The following is a 25,718-nucleotide window of genomic DNA, read 5'->3' as shown; positions in this document are numbered from 1 at the left end:
GTAATTTTCCACAGGATTCTCCATCAAGGAGATCAAATTCTAATTAAACCTGAAATGGCCTCAGCAGGAATACAAGGTGGCGGAATCTCTCCGCTGTCTCGCTCTGTCACAAGCTTAGTCATTTCACACGCAAACATTTAGAAACCAGAAACTGGGTAAATACACAGAATTTTGCTAGGTGTAGTGGCTGTTGGGGAGGCAGAGGCAGTTGGTTCTCAGAGAGGAGATGAAGGCGCAGGAGAATCTGGACTTCAAGGTCAGCCTCAGCTACATAGAGCCTGAGGTCAGCCTGGGCTACACCAAATTTTATTTAAAAGGGAGAAAGAGGGGAAAGGATCACCCTGAACCTCATCTTACTTATTAGTTCCACCTATAGGCGTTATCCGACTAAGACTATATTGCCCATATTGTTTTTATGAGCTATTTATTGTTTCCCTTCCATGTCAGGTGTTTTTTTTTTTTGGTTCTTTTTTTGGGGCTGGGGACCGAACCCAGGGCCTGTGCTTCCTAGGCAAGCTGCCTACCACTGAGCTAAATCCCCAACCCCGTCAGGTGTTTTTTAATTAATTAATTAATTAATTAATTTTTACCAGTCGTCTACCCAGACCTACCCTACCCATACTTGCCCCACCAGCTCACAAGCTCCACAGAGTTACCCACACCTTGTCTGGTATCCAGTGCACGGTGAATGCATACTGAATACTCGGTAAGTCTTTATCGACTGGTGGACTGGAAGTGCTAGGCTCCAGCTCCTGGTCAGTCACGGAAGCAGCAATGTTTTCTCTTTTCTGCTTCTCATGGGATCCATGAGGATACACTTGCCCGTTCCCACAGGCAACTCCTCTCATCCTTCTTTCTCAATTACTATGTTTTGTTTGTTTTGTTTTTGGCGACAAGGGTTTCTCCTGGTTGTCATGAAACTCTGTAGACAAGGCTGGCTTCGAACTCAGAGATCAGCCTGTCTCTCTGCCTCTTTAATCTGCTGGGATTAAAGGCGTGTGCCACAACGCTTGGCTATTCCTTTACTAATTCTTTCCTCTCAGTATTCAAAGGTGCGTTAGCCAGCCAAACACAAGCCTCAAGCTTCTTTCTCTTCTGCCAAGCGTCAGGTCAGCACCTGACAACCTCCTTTCCAGGACTGTGTGCTCTTAGGTTCTCAGACTCCCCGTCCCTTTTTAATTACTGGGACATCCGAGGTCCCTTTAGCCTTGTGGTCTTCTGGGGGTGGAGTCAGGAATGGCTGTAAGGGGTTAACCGAAGGGTGAGAGGGACCTGTGAGGCCAGGTCCCGGGTTGTGTAGAGGAAGAACGTGAGCCCTTGTGACCCGCAGCAGACACTTAAGCCGGGCGAGGAGTCTCGCTTCCTCGGAACCTCATTCAGAGCCACCGCTGGAAAATCGCGGGTGCGCAGAGAGACATCTACGCCTGCGCCGGCGCCGGCGCCAGAGCTCGACTACCTTTAGCATGGGGACAGAGGCTGAGTGGGTGGTGACAATCGGGATTCCGGAAGCCCACCCTTCACCCGGAAATGATTGTGGAGGAACATGGCGTTGCTGGTGCGAGTCCTTGTGAGTGCAGGAGTACTTTTCTAGAGACGCACGCGCGTCTCAGGTTGGGCTTGAAGAGGGCGGGGCGGGAGGAGCAGGGAAGAAACGGGGGAGCCTGTGCTGTAGCTCCGTAGCGTGGTCGCCTTTCCCCAGGGAAACTGAAGCAGCTTCCCACTTCTCCTTACCCCTGATTTGGCCTTGGCTTCTCCACACCCCTGATTTGGCCTTGGCTTCTCCACCTTTTAGAAGGTAGTGACCTCGGATCTTTCTGTGATGAGGATCGTTCTCTGGGATAAGAACACGTGGGGCACCGATTAGAGTCGGGGGTTAGGGAGTGAGGTGGTCCAGTCAGTGTCTGTCACAGTGTGCAGTGTGACCTTGAGTAAGATACTGGATGGTCCCGGGTCCATGTGAAAAATAAGGACGTTTATCTCTTGCAGTCCCCTTTGGATTCTGAGGTTCTTCGAGTTTGTTGTGGAGACTTTTTAAATGAGTTGTTACTTGTATAGGTCAGTGGTATGCATAAGTTATTAGAGCAAAAGCTGCAGGAGAGACAGCTCCTTGGCTTTCTCTTTGCCCAGCACACTGTTTGGCACAACCTAACACCACATTGTTGGATGAATGAAGAAGGAAAGACTTCTAGACAGGTTCTAATCCGCTTGCCCTGTCCACGTCCCTCCTGAGATTTGGCCTTAAATCCTCTTTAGAGTCACTACTGACTTGTAGGACGAGCTAAGAAAATGACAGCGTGAACCGGTTCCTAGTCATGAATAGGCGGGCAGTTTGTCATTTAAGTCAGGTATTTACAGAACTTGGTCAAGGACAGTTTTATTTAGCAGACACTATTGCGATGCTATCTTTTGCATTGTTGTTCTACGCCATTCCACACAACACCCTCTACTTAGATTCTAACTGCTGCTTCCGTTGCTGCCTCGGTCGCTCCTCTGGAGGTTTTTGGTAGAGAGACATGTTTCTGTTACCCAGTGAGTGGTTCACTTGCTGAAGTCATTACGGATGCTAACTAAGGCAGAAGTGGAATTGAGACTTGAGGATGGCAGGGGACAAGGCAACTAACCTGTTGTAAGTTATTCATGCGTGCACAGGTGCAATGGCTTGTGCGTGCGAGTGAGTGCAGCGAGGGGTAAATCTCATGTCTGCTAGATAAGGAATTTCCTGCTGTGCCCTAAATTATTTTTTAAAGACAGATAATTGGTTGAACTAGAAAACCTTTTTTTGGTACAAAAATGCACAGTTAAATAAGGAAAATCTCTTTTACATGCTTACTCCCAGAGGTCGTCTTATACATTGTAACAGAACGTGATGAAGCTATGAAAACTCTCCCTGGGCTGTTCACAGTGGAAATCAGTATGAACATAGTTCATTGCTCACCTGCTTGGAAGGAGGATTTGGGCTGGGTACTGCAAGGCTGTGCACTACACTCAAGTGATCCCCTCTAGACTTGGAAAGTCTTGGTGGAAATCTTGGCTCCACCACTTGCTGTAGACAGAATCCTAAGTATCTGACTTTTCTGAGCCTCAGGTTTCTTCCTTCCTCCCCCCATTCACCTCTCTGTCTTTCTTTCTTAGTTTTTTGAGACAGGGTTTCTCTTTATAGCTTTGGCTGTCCTGAAACTTGCCCTGTAGATCAGGCTAACCTTGAACTCAGAGACTGGAGTTATTTCTTCATCTGTGTGGATGCACACATGCCTGGGCACACATGCCACACTGAATATGGAGGTTAAATGACAACTTGTGGGTCCCAGGGATAAAATCCAGGTCATGGGGCTGCCTTTCCCCAGCGATCTCTCTCACTGACACACCAGAGTTTCACTGTGTGTGTGAGTGTGTGTGTGTGTGCGTGTGTGTGTGTGTGTGTGTGTGTGTGAGCAGGGTTTCTCTTTGTAGCCTTGGCTGTCGTGGAACTCACTCTGTACATCAGGCTGGCTTTGAATTTATAGAGATCCACCTGCCTTCATCCCCCCAAATGCTGGGATTAAAGGCATGTGCCACCACCGCCCAGCGACCCCGGAGTTTTTTATATTTTTTTTTTTTTCCGGAGCTGGGGACCGAACCCAAGGCCTTGTGCTTGTGGAGTTTTTTTAAATCAGCGACTGTTGTTTGGTTTGATCAGAGAAATCAGTAATGTAAACTATGTTTCTATGATGATGATTGTTTTTTCTTTTGAGATAGTGTGTCAAGTATCCCAGCTGGACTTGAGCTTGGGTATGGCCCTGAACTTCCGATCCTCCCTCACCTCCTCAGTACCGAGATTACAGCTGTGCGCCACTATGCCCGGTTCATACGGTGGGAGGAAGGGAACTCCCAAGGCTTCGTGCATGCGAGCACTCTACCAACAGAATTAGATCCCTATATTTAAGGGTTTTTAAAATTTATTTTTAATACTGCGTGTGAGCACACCACCAATGAATGCATGGCCCGTGGAATCCTCTGGAGCTGGAGTTACAGATGCAGATGCTGGGAACTGGGCCGCTGGTATGCTGCTTTACAGCTCCAGTACACAAATGCATTCAGTTTCTCTAAGCTTAGCTTTTGGATAATAGTCATTCTAACGGGAGTGAAACAGTGTGTACCTTTAATTTGCATTTCCTTTGTGACTAGTGACGTCGAGCTTCTATATCAGTCATTTGTGTATCTCTGGAGAAATGGCCAAGCTGTCTGCTTTTCTTTGCGTGTGGGGTGAGGTCTTACTTTGTAACTCTGGCTGGCCTTGAACTTACGTTGTTCCTCCTGTCTGTCTTCTTTTGGGGGAAGGGGGTCTCGACATAGCCCTGGCCTTCCTGGGACTCACTACGTAGACCAGATTGGCCTCAAAGTTACAGAGATCCGCCTCCCTCTGCCTCCAGTTGCTGAGATTGAAGATCACAATGCCTGACTTGTTTGGTTTTTTAAAACAGTCTCTGTGTAGCTGAGGCTGGCCTTAAGTGCCTCACCATGATAGACAGATATATTATTTATAAGACCTAGTCCATGGTAAAAGTTTTTACAGTATTTTTTGGGAGGGAGGGGTGGAGGGGGACTGTTTTTATGATTATACTGGAGATATAATTAGCATCCTAATTTCTTACAATTTAGTTTGAGTCGATACCAACTTGATTTTAGAGATATAAGAACTATGTGTTTAGGGGTTGGGGATTTAGCTCAGTGGTAGAGCGCTTGCCTAGCAAGCGCAAGGCCTGGGTTCGGTCCCCAGCTCCGAAAAAAAGAAAAGAAAAAAAAAAAAACAACAAAAAACTATGTGTTTATATAGCTGTATTTATGTCTTGTTTTCAGACAGCTTTCTACATGTATATGAACAGGTTTATAATTGTCTTTTATTATTATCTTCTAAATTAAAAAATTGAGAGTAGTGGTGTCTGTGCCTTTAATCCCAGCAGGGGCAGGGGCAGGGGGATCTCTGAGTTCGAGGCCAACCTGGTCTACAGTGCAAGTTCCAGGACAACCAAGACTATACAAAGAAACGCTATCTTGAAACTCCCTCCCCACCAAAAAAACCCTAGAGACCTAAAAAAAAAATCAAAAAATTAACTTTACCAGTGTATTTTATTTCCTCATGGCGATGTGAATTACTGTTCAGCATCCCTTTTGTATTCTATGATTTTAGGTATATGAGTATTTTGCCTGCATGTATGTATGTATGTGCAGCACATGCGTGCTTGGTGCCCACTGAGCTCAGATAAAGGTGTTGGATCCCCTGAGACCAGAATTATAGCCAGTTACGAGTCACCGTATGGGTGATGGAACTGAACTAACCGAGCCAATCCGCCATCCCGATGTTTGTTTGTTTGTTTGTTAGGAGTATTTTTTTTAAAAGATTTATTATATATATATATATATACTGTAGCTGTCTTCAGACACACCAGAAGAGGACATCGGATCTCATTACAGACGGTTGTGAGCCACCATGTGGTTGCTGGGATTTGAACTCAGGACCTCTGGAAGAGCAGTCAGTGCTCTTCACCACTGAGCCATCTCTCCAGCCCCTGGAAGGAGTATTTTTTTGTAGACTAGGTTTGCTGTCTACATATTCTCTCAGTTTTTACCTGGGAAGTTTTTTACCATCCATTTTATTTTCGATTTATAGTTTTGCTGGGTATAGAAGTTTTACTTATTGGTTCTCCCCACCCCCACCCCCGCCCATGGTTTTTTGTTGTTGTTGTGTTTTTTTGTTTTTTGTTTTTTTTTGGAGACAGGGTTCCACGGTGTAACTTAGACTAGCCTCAGACTTGCTATGGTTCTTCTTCCTGGGGGACCTGGGTGCTGGCATTACAGTTATGTCTGAACATGCTCAGGGTATGACAGTCTTTCTCATTTAACACTTTCAGGATTTCTTCCCAGAGCTTTTTGGCTGCTACGGTTTCTGAGGACAAATCAGTCCTGCATTACTGAGGCCCCTTGTGTATGACAAGTGACTTCTTTTCGCTGCTGTCCCCGTCTCCCCCCCCCGTCTTTTGGCAGTCTGATTATGTTGTATCTTTTATGTTTTTCCTGTTTGAAGCTAGTTGAATTTTAATTGTAAAGGAATGGTGGGACATTTTCTGTCATCTCTGTGTATATGTATTGCAGATTTTATTTTATGTATGTGAGTGTTTGCTGGATTGTATGCCAGCGCATAATGCATCATGTGCAGGGCCCATGGAGGCCAGAGAAGAGCGTCAGATCCCTTAGAACTGTAATTACAGATGGTTCTGAGCTGTCATGTGGGTCCTGGGAATCATACCCAGGTCCTCGGGAAAGCAACCTGTACTCTTCACAGCTGAGCCATCTCTCCTGCTCCTGTTGTCTTTGGTTTGTTTTTCCTGTCCCTTTATTTCCTTTCTCCCAGGAGTCCTCAGACAGCCTCTTTTGGCTGGGAGTGGCCTCACACCCGCTATGTAAACAAGGATGACCTTGAACTTCTGAATCTCCTGCTTCTGCTTCCCAAGTGATAGGATTACAGATGTGTATCCCCGTGCCCAGTCTCCCATGGGTGTTTGTGGGATCAAACCCTAGGCTTTATGCACTGGATAGACACACTTCCAACTGAGCGGATCCCCTGTGGGCTCTTTTGTTTGTTTTTTGTTTTTTGTTTTTGTGTTTTGTTTGTTGTGGAGCTGGGGATTGAACCCTTACACAAGAACTTTAGTACTTGCGCGAGCGCACGCGCGCGTGTGTGTGTGTGTGTGTGTGTGTATGTGTGTGTGTGTGTGTGTTTATATATGTCTGGTTGTGTGCAGATATGTGTGCACGTATGGAGGCCAGAAGTCGATGTTGTGTGCTCTACCTTCTTGAAACACGAGTTTTCACTGAACCTGGAACTTGCTAATTGGCTAGATTAGCTGGCCAATGGTCCCTCAGAGGGAGATCCTCCTCCCCGGGGCTGCACTGCCAACTTTTACTAAGGAACTGAACTCAGGTCTTTACAGAGTGAATCATCTCCCTAGCCCCTAGCCCCATTTAAAAAATCCATTTCTTTGTTGAAATTAAACTCTGTTTGGTGAGACCATATTCTACTTGTCAGTGGGTTTTCTTTCTCTCTTTTCTTTCTCTCTTTTTCTTCCTTCCTTCTTTCCTTCTATCAATAATAACAGGGTCTCAGCCTCCCTACAGTACTGAGAATGACCTCATCCCCAGCCTCCACCACCTAGGATTACTGGCTACAACCGCATACGAGGTTTATGTGGTGCTGGGATGGCACCCAGGGCTTCATGCATGGTACAGTACCAGCCAAGCTGTAGTTCCAGTCTAAATTTGCCTTGCTTCCTCTCGTAACTTCCTCCTGTTTTCCCACACCTCTTCAGACCCTGGTGTAGAGAATTTTATCTTGATCTGTACTTACGTCTCTAGGAAATGATACCAGATGCTGAATGACTCTCGTTAATCTGTCAGTTTTGGTTTCTTTAAAAGATTTATTTGTTGTGTAAATGGGTCTTTGCCTATATGTATATATGTGTGTGTGTGTGTGTGTGTGTGTGTGTGTGTGTGTGTGTGTGTGTGTATGTATGTATGTATGTATGTACACCATGTGTGTGCCTAGTGCTCACAGAGGCCAGAAGGGAACATTGGATCCTCTGGAACTAAGGTTCCAGATGCTCACGAGTCATAAGGTGGGTGCTGGGAATCAAACCCTGGTCCTCAGCAAGAGCAGCTGGCGCCCTTCACCGATGAACCGTCTCTCCAGCCCCAAGTTTATCAGTTTTAATAATAGAAAACACCAGTAGCCATCTCTCGTTTGGAAGCCATTTCAACAGATCAAACCTTAGCTGAAATAAAATATTTTTAGCGCTGTTTGAAATGGAGTCTCTCTGTGTAGCTCTGGCAGGCCCGGAACTCGTCATGTGCACGTCTCAGTTGTCGTGTTAGAGACGTGGTCAGAGGTGTGCATTGCCCTTGCCCAGTTGGCGTCCTCTGTTCATTTGGAAATAAGGTTCTGTGGATGGCCTGATAGAAACATACCTAATCCGTGAGCTATGAGACAATTCACAAAAGTGTCTGAAGATTTAACATTCAAATGCCTTCCTCCAGCACAACCCTGACTCTCCTGCCCTCAAGGAAACAGGGATTGGGTGCAGCGTAACCACAAGGTGCAGCTGTGGCACTGGAGTCCATCTTTAATCCACAGAAGAGGCGACCAAACCTCAAAGAACTTGCTGTTTCATGGGGTTTTTATGACTAGAGGAGCCAAGAGTGGACTCAGTACTTTCTGACTCTGAATATGTGGTTCAGATATATATGCTGTGCTATTTTTTTATTATTTTGTATGTATCTGTGTGTGTGAGTGCAGACACGTGGTATAGCATCATTCGTATGTCTGGGCTTGGGACTTGGTTCTCTCCTGCCACCTTGTGGGATCTGTGGATCAAACTCTGGTCATCTCTCTACCCATTGAGCCATCTTGCCAGCCCACAATAAGTTGTTAATTTAAATTTTATTTTTGTTTGCTTTTTAAACAGATGATTCTAGACCTCATCTATCTGGTCTGCCTATCTGTCTGCCTGTCTGCCTGTCTGTCTGTCTGTCTGTCTATCTATCTATCTATCTATCTATCTATCTTGGTATTTGTATACATACAGTGCTCATGTGCACCATGAGATGGAGGTCAAAGGATGACCTCCAGGAGTTGGCGCTGCTTCCGCCATGTGTGTTCAGGGAGTCAAACTCAGGAGGCATGGCAGCAAGTCACTGTGCCTTCCTCAAATATAGTATGTATGTGTATTTAAGACTTTTCTTTCGAAATCCTCATATGTATGTACATGGGAGAGTACAAGTGTCAGCAGAGACTGGAAGAAGGCATTGAATCCTCTGGAACTGGAGTTGCAGACTGTTGTCAGCTACCATGTATGTGTGCTGGGAATTGAACCTGGGTCCTCTCGAAGAGCAGCCAGAGGTTCAAAACTCTCCTAATGGTTCTACTTCCAGTATTAGAACTAAAAAGACCTTCAAGGTAACCTGTTCTTTTCTGATCTCTTAAATGTGCATGGGATCTGAAGTGGCTACCTAGGTTCTAGTATTAATCGGAAAGCTGACACTTATTAACTTTGTGACATTGGGAAGCTGTTGATACATGTGTATTCTTTTGTATGAATAGGGTAGTAACTGCACACCTAGGTTACTCAGTGTCACTCTGGCGATTGTGAGGTCGAAGTGGCTGGTTCCTTTACCCCAACCAGTGCTGTCTCCAGAGTCAAGTCATTAGCATCATCAGTTTGAAAGTGGTTGTTACAAAGGACAGAACACTCAGGTGTGAATTCCAGGAGGTTTAGGAGCCAGACTTGAAGGCTAAATATGTATTCCTTCTCCCTCAATCCCCTTTGAAACAAGGTCTCATTATGTAGCGGGGGGCTGGCCTTGAACTCACAAAGACCCATCACTTCTGCCTCCCAGGGGCAGGAATTAATGACTTGGGCCACTACCCAGGCCAAGTATGTAATTCTTACTGTTTCTCAATGTCACCAGTCCACTCTACTCTGATACAGATTCCTGACACTGTTTTCTTTTTCTAGAGGAAGCAAACTAGCATCTCCCAGTGGGTTCCAATATGCAGCCAACTGGTGTCAGTGTCTTCTACTCAAAGCCAGCAGAGCAAGACTCTGTCCAGCACTTCCCAGGTAAAGCCCGTTTTGTTTTGAAAAACAATTTATTTCCTTTTATCTTATGTGCATTGGTGTTTTGCCTGCAGGTGTGTCTGCGTGAGGGTGTTAGATCTTGGAGTTATAGACAATTGTGAGCTGTGGCATGGGTGCTAGGAACTGAACCCAAGTTTTCTGGGAGAGCTCTTAACCACTAAGTCATCTCTCCAGCTCCATAAAGTTTGCTATTTTGGTTGGTATGAAATCGTATTTACGTGCGAACCACACTGTGGGATAGAAAAGCCCCAGGAGACCACTCTGAGTCTCTGTGGTGCTGAGTCAAGACGGGTTCTTTCAGTGTGGTGTCCAGGCTGTTACTTTTAGACCCTCCAGCCGCGGGACTTAGCTGAGGATAGCACGTCACAGTCTGGTGGTTTTTACTGCTGGGGACTTTTCCAGAGAGTCATCTTAGAGTTAACTTTCCAGTTTTCTTTTTGAAATTACTATGTGCAACTTTTCTTTGGGTGACGAAATATTTCCTTTTCTTTATGAACATAAAATCCAAGACACGATCATTAAGGCCTTAGTTACATTGTGATGTCTTGAACCTTGAGCTCTTAAAGGGTTTTAGTTTCCTAATTTTTTTGTCGGCCATATAATACTTTTTGTTTGTGTGTTTGTTTGCGGGTTTTTTTTTAAAGATGTATTTATTTATTATACATAAGTATACTGTAGCTATCTTCAGACATATCAGAAAAAGGCATCAGATCTCATTACAGATAGTTGTGAGCCACCATGTGGTTGTGGGAATTGAACTCTGGACCTCTGGAAGGGCAGTCAGTGCTCTTAACCCCTGAGCCATCTCTCCAGCCCTTGTTTTTTTTTGGTTCTTTTTTTCAGAGCTGGGGATCGAACCCAGGGCCTTGCGCTTCCTAGGCAAGCACTCTACCACTGAGCTAAATCCCTAACCCCCCTTGTTTTTGTTTTTAAGGCAGGATTTCTCTGTATAGTCCTGGCTGTCCTGGAACTTACTCTGTAGACCAGGATGGCCTCAAACTCAGGGATCCACCTGTCTCTGCCTCCTGAATGCTGGGATTTAAAGACATGCAATACCACCACCTGGTTTAGTAATAAAGGAAATAAAAATCATTTGTTACTTGAACTCTGAAAATGTCACTATTTTCATCTCTGCTGGGTCTCTTCCATTTATGGAAATGTGTGCATATTAATTTTTCCCTTAGGTGCCCTGTCAGGACTGACTCTGACTCTTAGGTACCCTGACAGAGCTGATTCTGACCCTGAGGTACCTGGCAGGACTGACTCTGACCCTGAGGTACCTGGCAGGACTGACTCTGACCCTGTGGTACCTGACAGAGCTGACTCTGACCCTGAGGTATAGCTCAGGTTCTTGTGTGCAAGAAGGACTGGGTGCAGTCTCTAGCACTGAAAAAAAAAAAAAAGAAGAAGAAGAAATAGTTAAGTACCCTAAGCAAATATCAAATATACATAGAATTGTATATTCTGGTGCCTTTTTACTCACTAGAACAGATGTTATTCATGTTGTTTAGATAACCTTAATTTGTTATTGAAAATGTAAATTGTTTTCTTTTTTGGCATTATAAATTAATTTTCTTAGCATTTTTTTCCTTTCTTCCTTCCTTTCTTTCTTCCTTCCTTCCTTTCTTTCTTTCTTTCTCTCTTTCTTTCTTTCCTTCTTTCTTTCTTTCTTTTTGAGATGACTTTTCTTTGTATAGCCCTGGCTGTCCCAGATGTAGCTCTGAAGACAAGGCTGGCCCAGTACTGGCATCAAAGGGTGCACTGCCATGCCCAGCGTACTTTCTCCTTAATTTTAGTAGGAATTTTGAGCGCACTAATCATCACATGTAAGTGTAGTACCCATTTTACTTAACTTAAGGTTGTCTAGGTTCATCCATACCATAGACGCGCAACAAGATTCTCCTCGTGTGGGCGGGGCTCCTGTCTCGTTGCGTATCATATTTTCTTTATTCATGGGATACATTGGATGCTTCCCCGTCTTGTTGAGAATAGTGCTGCAGTGGGCTTGGGTGTGCACAGATCTCTGCGGGATGCTGCTCTTGGAGGTGTGTCCAAATTGGATGGCTAGATGGAATGGCAATGCTCTTGGTGGTTCTTGACTCTAGGAGTCATTGCAGTGGCAGGACCTGGTGTTGACCTCCTCTGTCAGTCCTGCATTTACTGACTGGGAATTTACTTATGGAGACACACGGCTTATGGCTCTCTTACATTACAGACCAGGCCTAGTCAACTCAGAGCTCCGCCTGCCTCTGCCTCCACAGTGCTGGGACCAGAGGCGTGGGCCACACCCAGCCTTGTAACTGCTATTTTTATTACTACTTAAGCTCAGGCTGTTTGAGTAAATTTTATTCTCACTACAAAGTGAAAAATTTTCAAAAATTGCCTAACCTGCCTTCACCAAGTTGCAACGTCTCCCTTGGTTTTAGTTTCCTCATCTCTGAAGTGAAAAAGCTGGACGGGGAGAGCTCTCCGCCCTCCACCCCAATGTTATTCTAAGTTACTCCTTAATTCTTCAGTTGCCGTTTCTCCAAGCTAAACAACTTCAGCTCATTTTAACCTTTCCACTAGGACCTGTTATTCCTCCCTTTGATCATTCTGTGGTTCTTTTCTGGACCGTCTCCAGGTTGTCCTTCTCTTTGAACAAAGTAGAAGAAAAAAAAGAACTACCTAGTTTTTATTGAGTACTGATTCCATGCCCAGAACGGCGTTGAGTACTGGGGCAGAGAATAAAAGGAGCGTAAGTGGGTTGTGCCCTGGTGGAGCTCACAGCTTTGCTGAACTGTGAGACACGTACCACAGCATTCAAGACCTGCCTGAGCCTGTCTCTGCCCCACTGCACCCCACCCCAAGCATGGGGACCCCTTCACTGCCAGGACCTTTTGGTTGTCGTTGTTTTCCTTATTTATTTATCCATTATTTATTTGTCAACTTATATGTCCGAGGCTGGTCTTGAACTTGCCACTTAGAAGTGTGAGGTTGTTTTTCAGATTTCGTTTCTTTTACTCTCTGTGTGAGTGCAGATGTACGTGTGCCTCAGAACTCATGGGACAGTCAGAAGACAGCTCTCAGGACTTCATTGTAGGCATAAAGTTTTTGCACCCTACTCTTTTTTTTTTTTTTTTAAAGATTTATTTATTTATTATATATAAGTACACTGTAGCTGTCTTCAGACACACCAGAAGGGGCATCAGATGCCCATTACAGATGGTTGTGAGCCACCATGTGGTTGCTGGGATTTGAACTCAGGACCTCTGGAAGGGCAGTCAGTGCTCTTAACCACTGAGCCATCTCTCCAGCCCTTGCACCCTACTCTTCTCCATTCTTTTTTTTTTTTTTTTTTTTTTTTTTTTTTTCTCGGAGCTGGGGACCGAACCCAGGGCCTTGCGCTTCCTAGGCAAGCGCTCTACCACTGAGCTAAATCCCCAACCCCTACCCTACTCTTAATAAGGCTTCTAGCCCACCACCCAGCACAGGTAGTGAAAAGTTACTAGGATGGGGGTGGGGAGTGGACCTGTTCAGCAATCGTTCTTTGGGGGCGAGCTTGATCTTCTTTGGCAGCAGTGCAGTTCCGTAGCAAACACCAAATATGACTTAGCAGCTGCAGACCAGACCTCTAGGCAGACAGACACCAGGCACGAACCAGCAGCTACAGTCCAGTCCTGAAGAAACTACCAGGCTCGCCAACCGGCCTGAGGCCACAGGAGCGGCAAGCTGCCGAGGAACCTCATGAACAGTTCTTGGGGAGTTTCTTCTCTCAATGGCGGCATTGTCAATCACATGTTGAGCTCAACAACGCTATGTAAGACGAACCAATACACACGTGTCCTTATCAAAGAATAGTGAGGCGGAGCAAACCAAACCAAGGCTCAGTGCTCATCTCCCACTGTCTGTGGGGTCAGATTTTACTCCTTCATCACGTGTCCTTTCACATGTCCACTATGTCCAAACATCCTTTCTCCTGTGTCTGCTTCAGGAAAACAGTCTTTCCCGTGTCTGCTTTAGCAAGGCATCCTTTCACTTGGGTGCCCTAGCAAGACATCATTTGACATAACTGACTTTCCAAAGAACTAGAAATTTCCACTCATATCTCCCTTTCTGTTTAAGGCTTCACTCTTGCCACCTTGCGGGATCTGGATTGAACTCAGGTTGTCAGGCTTGTGTGCCTCTGCCTGCTGAGCCTTCCTGCTCTCCTGTTGTGTGAGGTCTTTCTATCCATCCATCCATCCTTCTATCCTTCCTCCCTTCCTTCCGTCCATCCATCTATCCATCCTTCTATCCTTCCTTCCTTCCGTCCATCCATCCTTCTATCCTTCCTTCTGTCCATCCATCTATCCATCCTTTTTTTTTTTTTTTAGGAGTTGGGGACCGAACCCAGGGCCTTGCGCTTGCTAGGCAAGCGCTCTACCTCTGAGCTAAATCCCCAACCTCTATTCATCCTTCTATCCTTCCTTCCTTCCTTCCTTTCTTCCTTCCTTCCTTCTGTCCATCCTTCCTTCCTTCCACCCATCCATCCATCCATCCATCCATCCATCCATCCTTCCTTCCTCCCATCCATCCATCCATCCATCCATCCATCCATCCATCCATCCTCCCATCCATCCATCCTTCCTTCCTTCCTCCCATCCATCCATCTATCCATCCATTCACCCATCCATCCATCCATCTGGCAGGGTCTCACTATGTAGCCCTGGCTGTCCTGCAACTCATTGTATAGACCAGGCTATCCTAGAACTCACAGAGATCTGCCTGCTCTGTCTCTGAGATCTGCCTGCTTCTGCCTCCTGAGTGCTGGGATTAAAGGTGCTTCACCACATCCAGCTTCAATATCTTACACTCTTCCTAACTTGGAGCCATGTGCAAGAGTTTATGGCTGCAGTTGTCTGGAGCAGACCTATACATTTGTATTTTGCACATTGTCGTGTGGACATCTCTCTTGCATAGGATTTGTTTTTGGTTCTCAGAACACTTATGAGAGAGCTGAAAGCCTTTTTCGCTCCATCATGGATGGTTCCTAATCTGATTCTGACTTTTCTGCTCTGCCCACTTACAGGAGGCATTTTCTAATGATTCCAGGTCTTTGTTTTTTGTATCTGGTTCTGTTGTTCCTACTGCCTATTCCATATCTCAATGAATCTTTATGTTCTTTTTTCTTTTTTAAAGATTTATTTATTTATTTGTATATGAGCGCACTGTAGACATACATTTGGTCCCATTACAGATGGTTGTGAGCCACCATGTGGTAACTGGGAATTGAACTCAGAACCTCCGGAAGAGCAGCCAGTGCTCTTAACCACTGAGCCATCTTTCCAGTCGGAATCTTTATGTTCTTATTGGGATATACGAGAAATGTGGGAAAAGGCACAAATCACAGGTACACAGCGAACAACTTTTGTAAACATACCCACAAAGTAAACATACCCAGCATCCAGGTCAAGAGGAGAACATGAACTGAGGCTGGTAGCGTGCTTGCCTACCATTTATCAAACTCCGGGCTCTGGTCACAGCAGCACATAAACCACATGCCAGTAGTCCTGGCACTTGGGAAGTAGAAGCAGGGTGTTCAGAAGGTTATCCAGCTACACAGTGCATTCGAAGCGAGCCTGGGCTACATGAGACTGTCACAAAACAAAACAAAAACTAAACAAAAAAACCAAAACACATCACCGAGATTGCAGAAGCCTCTTTGATTCCCTGTTGGCCACTGCCCAGTCCACGGTTAACAGAACTTTCCAGTGTATTCCATACGTTTATTTGCCGCTGGACATCTGCTCTGCAGTCTCTCGTGTTTGCTGTCATTCAGCCTCGTGTGAGAGATCTGTTCTTTGTAGCAATAGTTGATTGATTCTCACGTAGTAGGTACTTTCTGGCCCTGGGGAATTGGTTGCATAGTATTTTATTATATGGTGTAGCATGATGCATTGCGCTCCTCAGCTGAGAGCCTTTGTGCGTTGTTTCTGCTTGGGGCCTTACCTGACCACTGCTACTGTGAGTGCATGCTGGCACTTCTGTTGAGGAAAGAATGTAGAATTCCAGAGCCTTATGTGACAGGCATTGATTTTACCTAGATTCTACCACAGATATTTCCAAGTGGTGTTTGCACTTTGTCCTCACACCGAGAGGACACTGGGGCTTGCTTCTTTCTTTCTTTCTTTCTTTCCTTCCTTCCTTCTTTCTTTCTTTCTTTCTTTCTTTCTTTCTTTCTTTCTTCTCCTTTCTTTGTAAGACTATGATCTATCTGAGGACAGAGGTTTTTTTTTTTTTTTCAGAGCTGGGGACCGAACCCAGGGCCTTGCGCTTGCTAGGCAAGCGCTCTACCACTGAGCTAAATCCCCAACCCCAAGGACAGAGGTTTATTTCTATCCCAAAACCAGTACAAGGGCTGGCATGCCTTGAACATGACACTATCTATGGTGTATATGTGGCCAAAGATGGTGGAGGTGGGTGGTCAAATAACTATTGTGCAAATGGCAGGATTTGTTTCATTAACAAATGTTTATGTATCTCCCATGTGCCTTGAGTTGGACTTGATTCTAAGGAGAGAGGCAGTTCTTACGATCAAGTGTCATTGAGGACCATGGAGGAAGTGACTAGGCTACTGTTTTGTGGAGGATAATGCTCCCTGCTGTTTGGTAAAGTGGTTAGGGAAGGCATTTAGAGGACTGGGGTATGCCCCATTGGTGCTTGCCTAGCATGTTCCAAGCCCTGGGTTGGATCTCCAGCACCACATAAAGTTGGGCACTGCAGGCCATGCCTGTCATTCAGCGGTCAGTGGGTGGAAGCTGGAGAATCAAGATTAACCTCAGCTCCACAGAGAGTTCAGAGATACACTAGGCTACATGAGACCCTGCCTCAAAAAGAAAACAAAACCCCCAAAACAACAAGAGACCAACCCAAAGAAGAGAGAGGGAACCCCTCTTTGAAAAAGTAATGTTCCAGTTATTCTGCAAGATAAAAAAAATTGAGATGTTTCAAGGTCGTTTTTGAAGGAAGCAGAGGCAGGAAGGGTGGTCCAAAAGGTACGTGTGTGTTTGTGGATGAGCAGGGCAGTGGAAGGCGTTGTCCTGGCACGTCCCAGATTTTCAGCAGTTCAGTGAGGTAGGGAGAAGGAATCCATTGACCACTGTGGAGCCGTGGGGCTGAAGAAAGATGCCTGACCTGACACTAACTGGGGAGAAGCCCAACTCCGGCTACACCCACCCCATTCTCGGAGGCAGTTTAAGTGCTTTGCGTTCTAGATGGGCCATTACACTGATGTATGTGATGTCATGGGAGGGTGCTGTGTTTAGTCTGTATTTCACAAAGCCTGCTTGGTACTTGAGAATTAAAGCATAAGTCTGACTAATCTTTTAATATCCTTGTTTGGAAAGAAATTCAAATAGTACTATTCCACAATGAGAAACTATTTTTCCTTTATTAAGATGAAACAGGAAAATCATTATTAATTTTATTTATCCCTTTTTGGAATAAAGCAGAATTGAAGGATTAACCCTCTCTCCCTCCCATCTTTTTTTTTTTTCTTCTTGAGACAGTGTCCTGTCTGAAGCTTTCTATGTATATGGACCAGGCTGGCCTCAAACTCCTGCCTGTGCACCCTGAGTGCTGGGATTAAAGACATATGCCACCATGCCCAGTTCCCGCCCCCAGCCTCTTTAATTGTAAAGGCAATTAAAATATTACTGGGAATTAGGACCCTGAATTCCTAAGCTTACCCATAACTCCTTCTTTCTTTTTCCTTCCTTCTCCCCCCTCTTTCTTTTGTGGTTCAGGAGATCAAATCCAAGGCCTTGCCCATGTTAGGCAAAGTGTTCTACTGACTTACATTCCTAATCTGCTACCCACAGTTCCAATGTGACCAAGTAACCCTTTCATTCCTGTGTGTTACTTCTTAGATTTACCCACAGGCATTCATGATTTCGTTTATAATTTTATTTATGTTTTTAAAATTTAAGAATTACGTTTTTCATATTAATTGTTAGTATAAACTATGGACTTTGAGTGAACAGTGATAGTTAAAGTAGACTCATCGTAATAAAGTTCTCCTCTGGGATGGGATGCTGACAGTAGGAGAGATGTGCGGGAAAGCAGGCGATTGTATATGAGCAACCTGTGCTTTCTGCTCAGTTTTGCTATGAACCTAAAGCCATATTAAAAATAGCACTGTAGCCAGCTGTGGTGGCCTGTGCCTCTAATCCCAGCACTCAGGGGGCAGGCAGGAGCAGGCAGGGCTCTGTGATTTCAAGCCCAGGACAACCAGAGGCCAACAACACCGTGCTGTAATCTCAGCCCTTGGGAAGCAGAGGCACAAAGAGGCCAGCCTCAGCTACACAGTGAGTTTGAGGCTAGTCTGGCTCACACGAGAGCCTTTCTAAAAACAAATAAATAAACAATAAAGTTAAATAAAGTCAGATTTTGAAAATTTAATCCAGGGCAGAACAGTCACCCTACAAGTACAACGCCCTGGGTTCAATTCTTGATCATCTATTTCTGTGAGTGAGCGTGCTCTTACTGTCTCTTACTGGGTATTTCTGATTTCACTGTTGGAGAGCTTACGTATAGAAATTTATTTTCCAAACTGTATTCTTGATTATAGCAATACTAACCAAGTAGGATTGTAGGGTGGATTAAAGAGTCTGTGAAGCGTGTAGTGTGCCTGGCCATGACCATCGTTGATGTGTATTCCCACATTGTTGTCAGAGGCAGCGTGACTGTGGAAGGAAGGTGGTTGTGACCTGCTGGTGGCTGCCACTTCGTTTATCATTGGGTATCTGTTTGGGGAGATGCACTCTGTACTTTTCCCATTCAGGCCTCACTGACAGAAGCACAGCCTGCTGTCAATGACACTGAGCTTTTAAGTGGCAGAAGCAGGATTTTTCTTTTTCTTTTTTGGTTTTGTTTTATTTTTAAATTCATTTTAGCTTATGGTCATTGGTGTTTTATCGTGATGTATGTCTGTATGTTGGATCTTCTGGAACTGGAGTTCAGACAGTCGTGAGCTGCCATGTGGGTGCTGGGAATTGAACCTGGGTCCTCTTAACAGCTGAGTCATTTCTCTAGCCCCAAGTTTGATTGTTTGTTCTGTTTCTTTGTTCGTTTTTGGTTTTTTGAGACAGGGATTGTTTCTCTGTGTCATTCTGGCTGTCCTGGAATTCACTCTCTAGACGAGGCTGCCCTGGAACTCAGAGAGACCCGACTGTTGGCAGAGTTCTCTTCCCAATACAATTTTTTTCTCTAATTTGACTCAGATTCAGTCTGTATTTCTAGGCCTGAATCCTTTTATTTCTTCAAGGAATAATTGATTTTCTGGTTTTATTTTGTTCTTTGGGTCAGTCTCACACTATGCTCTAGGATGGTCCTGAACTCACAGCAATCCTCCTGCCTTAGCCTTCCAGAGACTGCAGGTGCAATCCATCGCATCCAACTCCACATATTTAATAGATGTGCATTGAGCACCTGTCATGTTCCAGGCACCATTCTGGGTACCGATCATGGGTCCTTTTGATGATCCCTCACCGGAAGCTGGGCTAAGCAAGGTTGGGTAGAACCAGCCAGAGCAACTCCAACTAGGTTAACTTCACTAAGAAGTTCTCAGTGTTGCTTACATCTGCCTGTTCATCCTCCAGTGGCTCCAGAAGAATCCGTCTGGAATGTGTGTGGGATCAGAACAGATTGTTGGAATGGACACACCGCACAGTAGGAAATACCACAACACAAGTAAGGTGAGTCTGTTCTCTGCTGTAGACCGTGTTCAGTGAATGTGGTCGGTGAGCTCAGGGCTTTAGCCAAGGTTAGAGTGGATGGTAAGAGACAAACTGAGTATGTGAGCCTCTGTCTTCTGAGCTTATAGCCTGAGTTTTTCCCACTGTAGACTCTTGTCTAGAAAATACTGTAGAGGAAAACAATTTTTTATGGATTTTGTACAAGTTAAAAATGGTCAAATGTAACCTTGCAAGCCTTTCTTAATTGGGTGAATAATCTCCCTTTCTTTGTAGAGGACGGGTTTCTCAGGACAGGTTCTCCTGGGATTTTTTTCCCTATGCCCCTTTCCTCTTCCTCCTCCCTTTCTTCTCTTCCTTGCTCTTTCCCCGTCCCTTCCACTCTCGCCCTTCTCCCCACCCCTTTGCCCTTTCCTTACATTTCCCGTCCTCCCCCTCCTTTTTATTTTGGGAGCCGTAGCCCCGTGAGGGCAGAAGACAGCTTCATATCCCCTGGATCTAGCGTTACAGACGGGGTCAGCTGCCACGTGGGTGCTGGGAATCGAGACGAGTCCTCTGGAAGAGCAGCCAGTGCTGTTAGCCACTGAGCCGTCGTGCTCGCTCTCTCTCTCTCTCTCTCTCTCTCTCTCTCTCTCTCTCTCTCTCGCTCTCTCGCTCTCTCGCTCTCTCGTTACCTCAAGTCTGTCCTTTCCTAATCATGGGATCACAGGCCTGTGTTTGTTGACGTGGGCGTGTCTTGCTCCGTAACTTGCAGGATACCTGTTAGCTACCGCTTCAGATGTGTTTGCACACTTAGCGAGGGCTCGGAGTCTGGCTCCGTGACAGCATACTTGTCTCTCATGCGGAGCCCTGGGTTTGATCCCCAACACCACAGTAAAACAGAACAGATGCTCAGAGCAAACAAACAACAAAGTCCCCAAATCATTAAAAAGAAATCAAGAGCTTGGGCAGAAGAAAAAAAAAAATCAAAGTAAAAGAAATCTGGGCAATAAACCCGTCCTTAGACCCATCAGACCAAAGCATTCTGTGTAGAAAATTTTCTGTAACTAATTTTCACCTCTTTCTCTTTGCTTAAGTAGCTGTCCATTGCCCGAGATTCCCCACAGCCTGTTGAGGAGAAGGTTGGTCCCTTCACGAAGATGATCGAAGCCATGGGGTTCACTGGACCTTTGAAATACAGCAAATGGGTAAAGTCTTTTACGTTCCTTTTGGTCTGTGTCCTTTCTGTGGCTCATAGGTTTGTGTTAAAGCTTCTGGCCTGGGAAATTCATACGGTATATTGAAAATTTCCTCAGAATACATCCCTCTACCATCTACTCAAATTTATGTGGTAGATAAGACTAGGAGTTCAACCTAGTTCCTCGCTAGGCCAAGTTACCCTTCAGCCTCATTCTTCACTCGTGTCTCCAGGCGCTCCAGGACAGTGAGGTGGGCGCTTGGCTGCAGGGTAAGAGCATCTAGATAAGTGTGAGGGACGGATGGGCTCTAAAACACCAATGCACATAACACAGAGATAAATAATTAAAACATCAGTCATTCCTAGTCAACCCTGGGCCTCACAGGTTATCCGTTACCCAGAAGTACTGTGGAGAAGCTGCAGACGCTAAGTCACAGCGATATTCTCAGAGCCCTCAGTCTCTTCTAAACTGTCAAGGAAATTGTTTTCATTAAAGTTTATATGTACGCATGTAAAATTCTTGACAATTGATAAATTGTTGTTATATTTGATTATTAGCTGGAGCTCTTCTCCTTGTTTTGAATTTTAATTAGTTTTTTCTTCTTTTGAGACATGGCCTCATAGTATAGCCTAGGCTGTCCTAGAACTCATAGTAACCCTGTCTCAGCCTCACCAGTGTTGGGATTGTAGGTATAAACTGTCATGCCTAGATTTTCCTCCATATGTTTTTGTTTTGCTTTCTTTCCTTTTATTTACTTTGCTTTGATTTGTTTTAAGACAAAGTTTTCTCTGTGTAGCCCTGGCTGTCCTGGAACTCACTCTGTAGACCAGATTTAGAGATCCACCTGCTTCTTCCTCCTGAGTGCTGGGATTAAAGATGTACACTACCACCCCTGTCACATTTATAATTTTTAAAGTTACATTTATTTGTGCATGCATGCACTTGTGTGTGTGTGTGTGTGTGTGTGTGTGTGTGTGTGTGTGTGTGTGTGTGTGTGTGTGTGTGTGTGTAGGCGCATGCATGCAGTGGAGAACGTGTGGAGGTCATAAGACAGCCTGTGGGACAGCTTTTGTTTGTGTATTGATACTTATGACCTACCTTTCTTTCTTTAATGTTTTCATGTATAGATTTCCTATAGACTCACATTTAGACTTTATTGCTGCTAGGATCTAACTTGACATCTTATGTCAGTTAATCAGCCTACCATGGAACAATGTCCCTAGCCTATATTTAAGATTTTTAAAAATCATTTATTCCTTTTTATTTTATGTGCATTGGTGTTTTGTCTGCATGTGTCGACCTAACTGGCCTGGAACTAGCTAATGCAGACCAGGCTGGATGCGAATTCACAAAGCTCTGTCTACCTCTGATTCTCAAGTGTTGGGAGTCATTATAGGTGTCTACTGGCATGCCTGGTCCCACTGTTTACATAGCACTATCACATAAGAGCTAAAGAATGGTTGAAGAGAGCCATGCATGGCGGCCTAGGCCCTTCGTCCTAGTACTTGGGTGGCAGAGAAAGGCAGATCTCTGAGTTTGAAGCCAGCCAGAGGACATACTTTAGCTCTTTCCCTCCAAAAAAAAATGAAAGAAAAAGAATAATTGAAAGAAAAGAGAAGGCAGTATGAGTCCTCTTAGTATGGAGGGACAGATGAACACCACATAATTGAGTAGATGTTATCTGAGGTACGCAGCGTAGTGAATGGTGAAAGCCCTCCAGGAGGACAGGAAGCATAACAGGGTTGTTCTTGTTAGAACAGGGCCCAGATTGTTGACCATGAGATGAGAATGTTGGGTTCTTCTTGGTTTATTTCATTTGTTTGTTTTGTTTTGTTGTTGTTGGGTTTGGTTTTTGTTTTTGTTTTTATTTTTTGTTTGTTTTTGTTTTTTGAGACAAGAATGTTTTTAAATTCCAGCAAAGAATAGGAAGTGACAAGACCAAAAATTAAAAAACCAAAACTAACAAACAAACCAACCAAAACGTGCTTATGCAGTTCTCACACGGCCATTAGTACAGTCCACTCAGCTCATTCCCTCCTCACATTGGTACATCGGGCAGTCCACTCCCATCTTGTAGGAGGGTACACACATCCGAGAGGAGGGAGAGCAGGCCTTGGTGTTCCTGTCACTGACAAGTGGCATGGGGAAGCCTCCTAAATTGACGGTCAGGTAAACACGAGGTCATCCAAACCGGAAGAACTCGCATTGATTGGGTGGAATTTGGTCTGCCTCCTTCCTTCCTCACATTAATTCATGATTCTCAGAGGCTCTTCCCGGTTGTTACTTCCAGTCCCTGTGTGGTGGTCGTCAGAGACTTGTCTTAGAGCTTTGTCCAAGAAAATGGCTCACTCAAGACTTGGCTTCACTACAGGAAAAGTGAAGAGCTATTAACTGTACCAATTGCCATGGAGTGAGCGCTGTACACAGATGCTGGCAGTCTGGTCATCTGGTCATAATTTGCAGTGAATACGTTTTCATGAGTCAACTAGTTCTTTTCTGGTCAACTAGTCCTTATTTGTAACGAATGCTTTTCCATGGATGTATTCCCATCCATGTATTTCCATGAACGGAAGCTCTGGGCCTTGGAGACTCATCTGCCTTTCATGGGTCAGAGTGATTAGTTGTGAGTCAAAGGAGTTTATATAGAGGAACCTGAAGGAAACAAGCATTGAGGTGGGCGGGAGGATGTCAAGAATTGTAGTTAAAATTATAAATCTGTTTAGGTAGCCAGGGCCATACACGCAACCAGAGCAGGAATTTTGGTTTGTTTATCCCTCAACTGTAGCATTTACATCTGTGGCAGACCTCAGCTTGGTACTCAGTGTTGAGTTACCCTGAAGTTCCATCTTCAGGAGAGGAGACGGCCTAATGAGGTCAGGGGTATCAGGGTAAGGCTGCTGTTAGGCTGGTGATGGTGTAGATCGATGCTTTCTGAAGTCCGCCATGTTCCATGGTTCAACGTATTCAAACCTAGTCCTACCTGTCCTGGTCTCATTCTGTAGACAAGGCTGGCCTCAGACTCAGAAATCTGCCTGCTTCTGCCTCCAAAGCACTGGAATTAAAGGCGTGAGCCATCTTGCTTGCCTGAGGTAGTTCTTGATGAAGATGGACAGACAGGTAGCTCTCCCTCTCTCCTCCCTCCTCCCATGAATCACAGGAATTTTTGGCCAACATTGGGTTCAACCTTGCATTCCTGCATAAATCTTTTTGACTGTGATGTTATACTTCTTAACTCTCGATGGGTTCAATTTATTTGTTTTTATACATTTATTTCGGAGATAGGATCTCATGTAGTTGAGGCTTGAACTTTGGATCCATCTCAGCCCCCAAGTTCTGGGTTTAAAAGCCCAAGCAACCACACCAGCTTCCTTAATTTTTCTTTTTGTTTTGCTTTTGTTTCAGTTATTATTTTTTTAAAACATAAGTTCTCTTAGTTAGGGTTTTCTTTTTTTCTTTTTTTTCTTTTGACTTGAAAACCCATTGGATTATCTTTTATTGACAAGGCCTAATAATACAGGGCTGTAGTGTAAGAGGTATTTTTGCTGTCCCATTCTTTTTTTTCTCCATATTTATTAAATTGGATATTTCTTATTTACATTTCAAATGTTATTACCCATTCTTTTTTTTTTTCTCCATCTTTATTAAATTGGATATTTCTTATTTAGATTTCAAATGTTATTACCTTTCCCGGTTTCCAGGCCAACATCCCCCTAACTCCTCCCCCTCCCATTCTATGTGGGTGTTCCCCTCCCCATCCTCTCTCCATTACCACCCTCTTAGTTAGGGTTTTCATTGCTGTGAAGAGATACCATGACCAAGGCAACTCTTATAAGGACAGCATGTGGGGCTGGCTTACAGGTTCAGAGGTTCAGTCCATTATCATCAAGGTGGGAGCATGGCAGTGTCCAGGCAGTCATGGTGCAGGGGGAGCTGAGAGTTCTACATCTTCATCTGAAGGCCTCTAGGAGAAGACTGGCTTCCAGGCAGCTAGGATGAGGGTCTTAAAGCCATGCCTACGGTGACACACCTACTCCAATCCAACAGGCTGCACTTCCTGATAGTCCCACTCCCCGGCCAAGCATATACAAATCATCACATAAGATTTTCCCCTGCACATATGTGTGCCTGTGTGTCTGTGCACCACTTGCGTGCCTGGTGCCTGTGGAGGTTAGGAGGGCACTGGAACCCATGGAACTGGAGTTACAGGTGATTGTGAGCCTCTGTGTAGGTGATGGAAACTGAACCTGGGTCTTCTGCAAGAGCAGCCTGGACTTTTAATTGCTGAGCCATCCCTTCAGCCCTTTTTAAAGTTTTTTTTTTCATTTTGTTGTTTGTCTGTTTGTCTGTCTTTGTTTTTGAGACAGTCTCTTGAACTGTAGTCCAGACTGACCTAGAACCTGTTATGTAGGGTAGACCTTGAACTCTTCGCGTCCTAGGATGATAGGCATGGGCTACTGCGATCAGCTTGCCCTGTCACTTCAGAAAGGAAAGGAAATCTGTCTTTTGTCAGTACACTGGTTTATTTAGTTTTATTTACTCACTGAAGCGCTGTTCATGGATTACTGACTTGTTCTAAAGACCAACACAACTCTTCAAAAATTGAGTTTTGGGTTTTAGGTTTGCGCGCGCACGCACGCACGCACACACGCACACACACACACACACATACACGCACACACACAATACAATGTGTTAGTGCAAAGTTTAGTGAAAACACCTATCATTAAGGCCCTACAGATTGATTTTTATGTGTATGAATTTTTGCTTGTGTGAGTGCATGTGTGTGTGCATGCATGTGTGTGTCCATGCGTGTGTGTGTGTGTGTGTGTGTGTGTGTGTGTGTGTGTGCGTGCGTGTGTGCGCGCTGCATGAGGTCCTGTTGCTCTGCAGTCCAGAAGGATGTCATATCTCCTGCGGCTGGAATTACAGAGGATCGTGACTCTCCCTCCATGAGAGGTCTGGTCCTTTGTAAGAGTTGGGAGCATTCTTAACTGCTGAGTCGTTTCCAGTCCCCTAAAAAATTTAATACTGTATACCTTGTGAAAAGTATTTCATGTTTATTAGGGGGTTTTGTTTGTTTTATGAGTCTGAAGAGAAGATATGCTACCTCCCCCATCACATACTAATTAATAGAGGCTCTGAGGGGATTTCAGGGGCTT

The 25,718-nt window shown here is 44.8% G+C and overlaps 1 protein-coding gene across 3 annotated transcripts in view; it reads left to right on the top strand.

The window, feature by feature from the left end:
* The first annotated feature begins 1,510 nt into the window (after window positions 1–1,510).
* LOC116902185 (ubiquinol-cytochrome-c reductase complex assembly factor 1) overlaps window positions 1,511–25,718 on the top strand; it is an 89,794-nt gene continuing 65,586 nt past the window's right edge. Inside the window, exons 1-4 of one of the 3 annotated variants that reach the window (XM_032904548.1) lie at window positions 1,511–1,567; window positions 9,546–9,650; window positions 19,289–19,384; window positions 20,461–20,568. In XM_032904548.1, the coding sequence (XP_032760439.1) occupies window positions 1,544–1,567; window positions 9,546–9,650; window positions 19,289–19,384; window positions 20,461–20,568 (333 nt within the window). In that variant the 5' untranslated portion in view covers window positions 1,511–1,543. Of the gene's footprint in view, window positions 1,611–9,545; window positions 9,651–19,284; window positions 19,385–20,457; window positions 20,569–25,718 lie in introns of those variants that run through there. The other 2 variants (XM_032904551.1, XM_032904550.1) reach the window with 2 other exon arrangements.

Source organism: Rattus rattus, chromosome 5 (assembly GCF_011064425.1).
Source record: "Rattus rattus isolate New Zealand chromosome 5, Rrattus_CSIRO_v1, whole genome shotgun sequence".
Taxonomy (NCBI): domain Eukaryota; kingdom Metazoa; phylum Chordata; class Mammalia; order Rodentia; family Muridae; genus Rattus; species Rattus rattus.
This window is presented reverse-complemented; position numbering and strand designations above follow the sequence as displayed.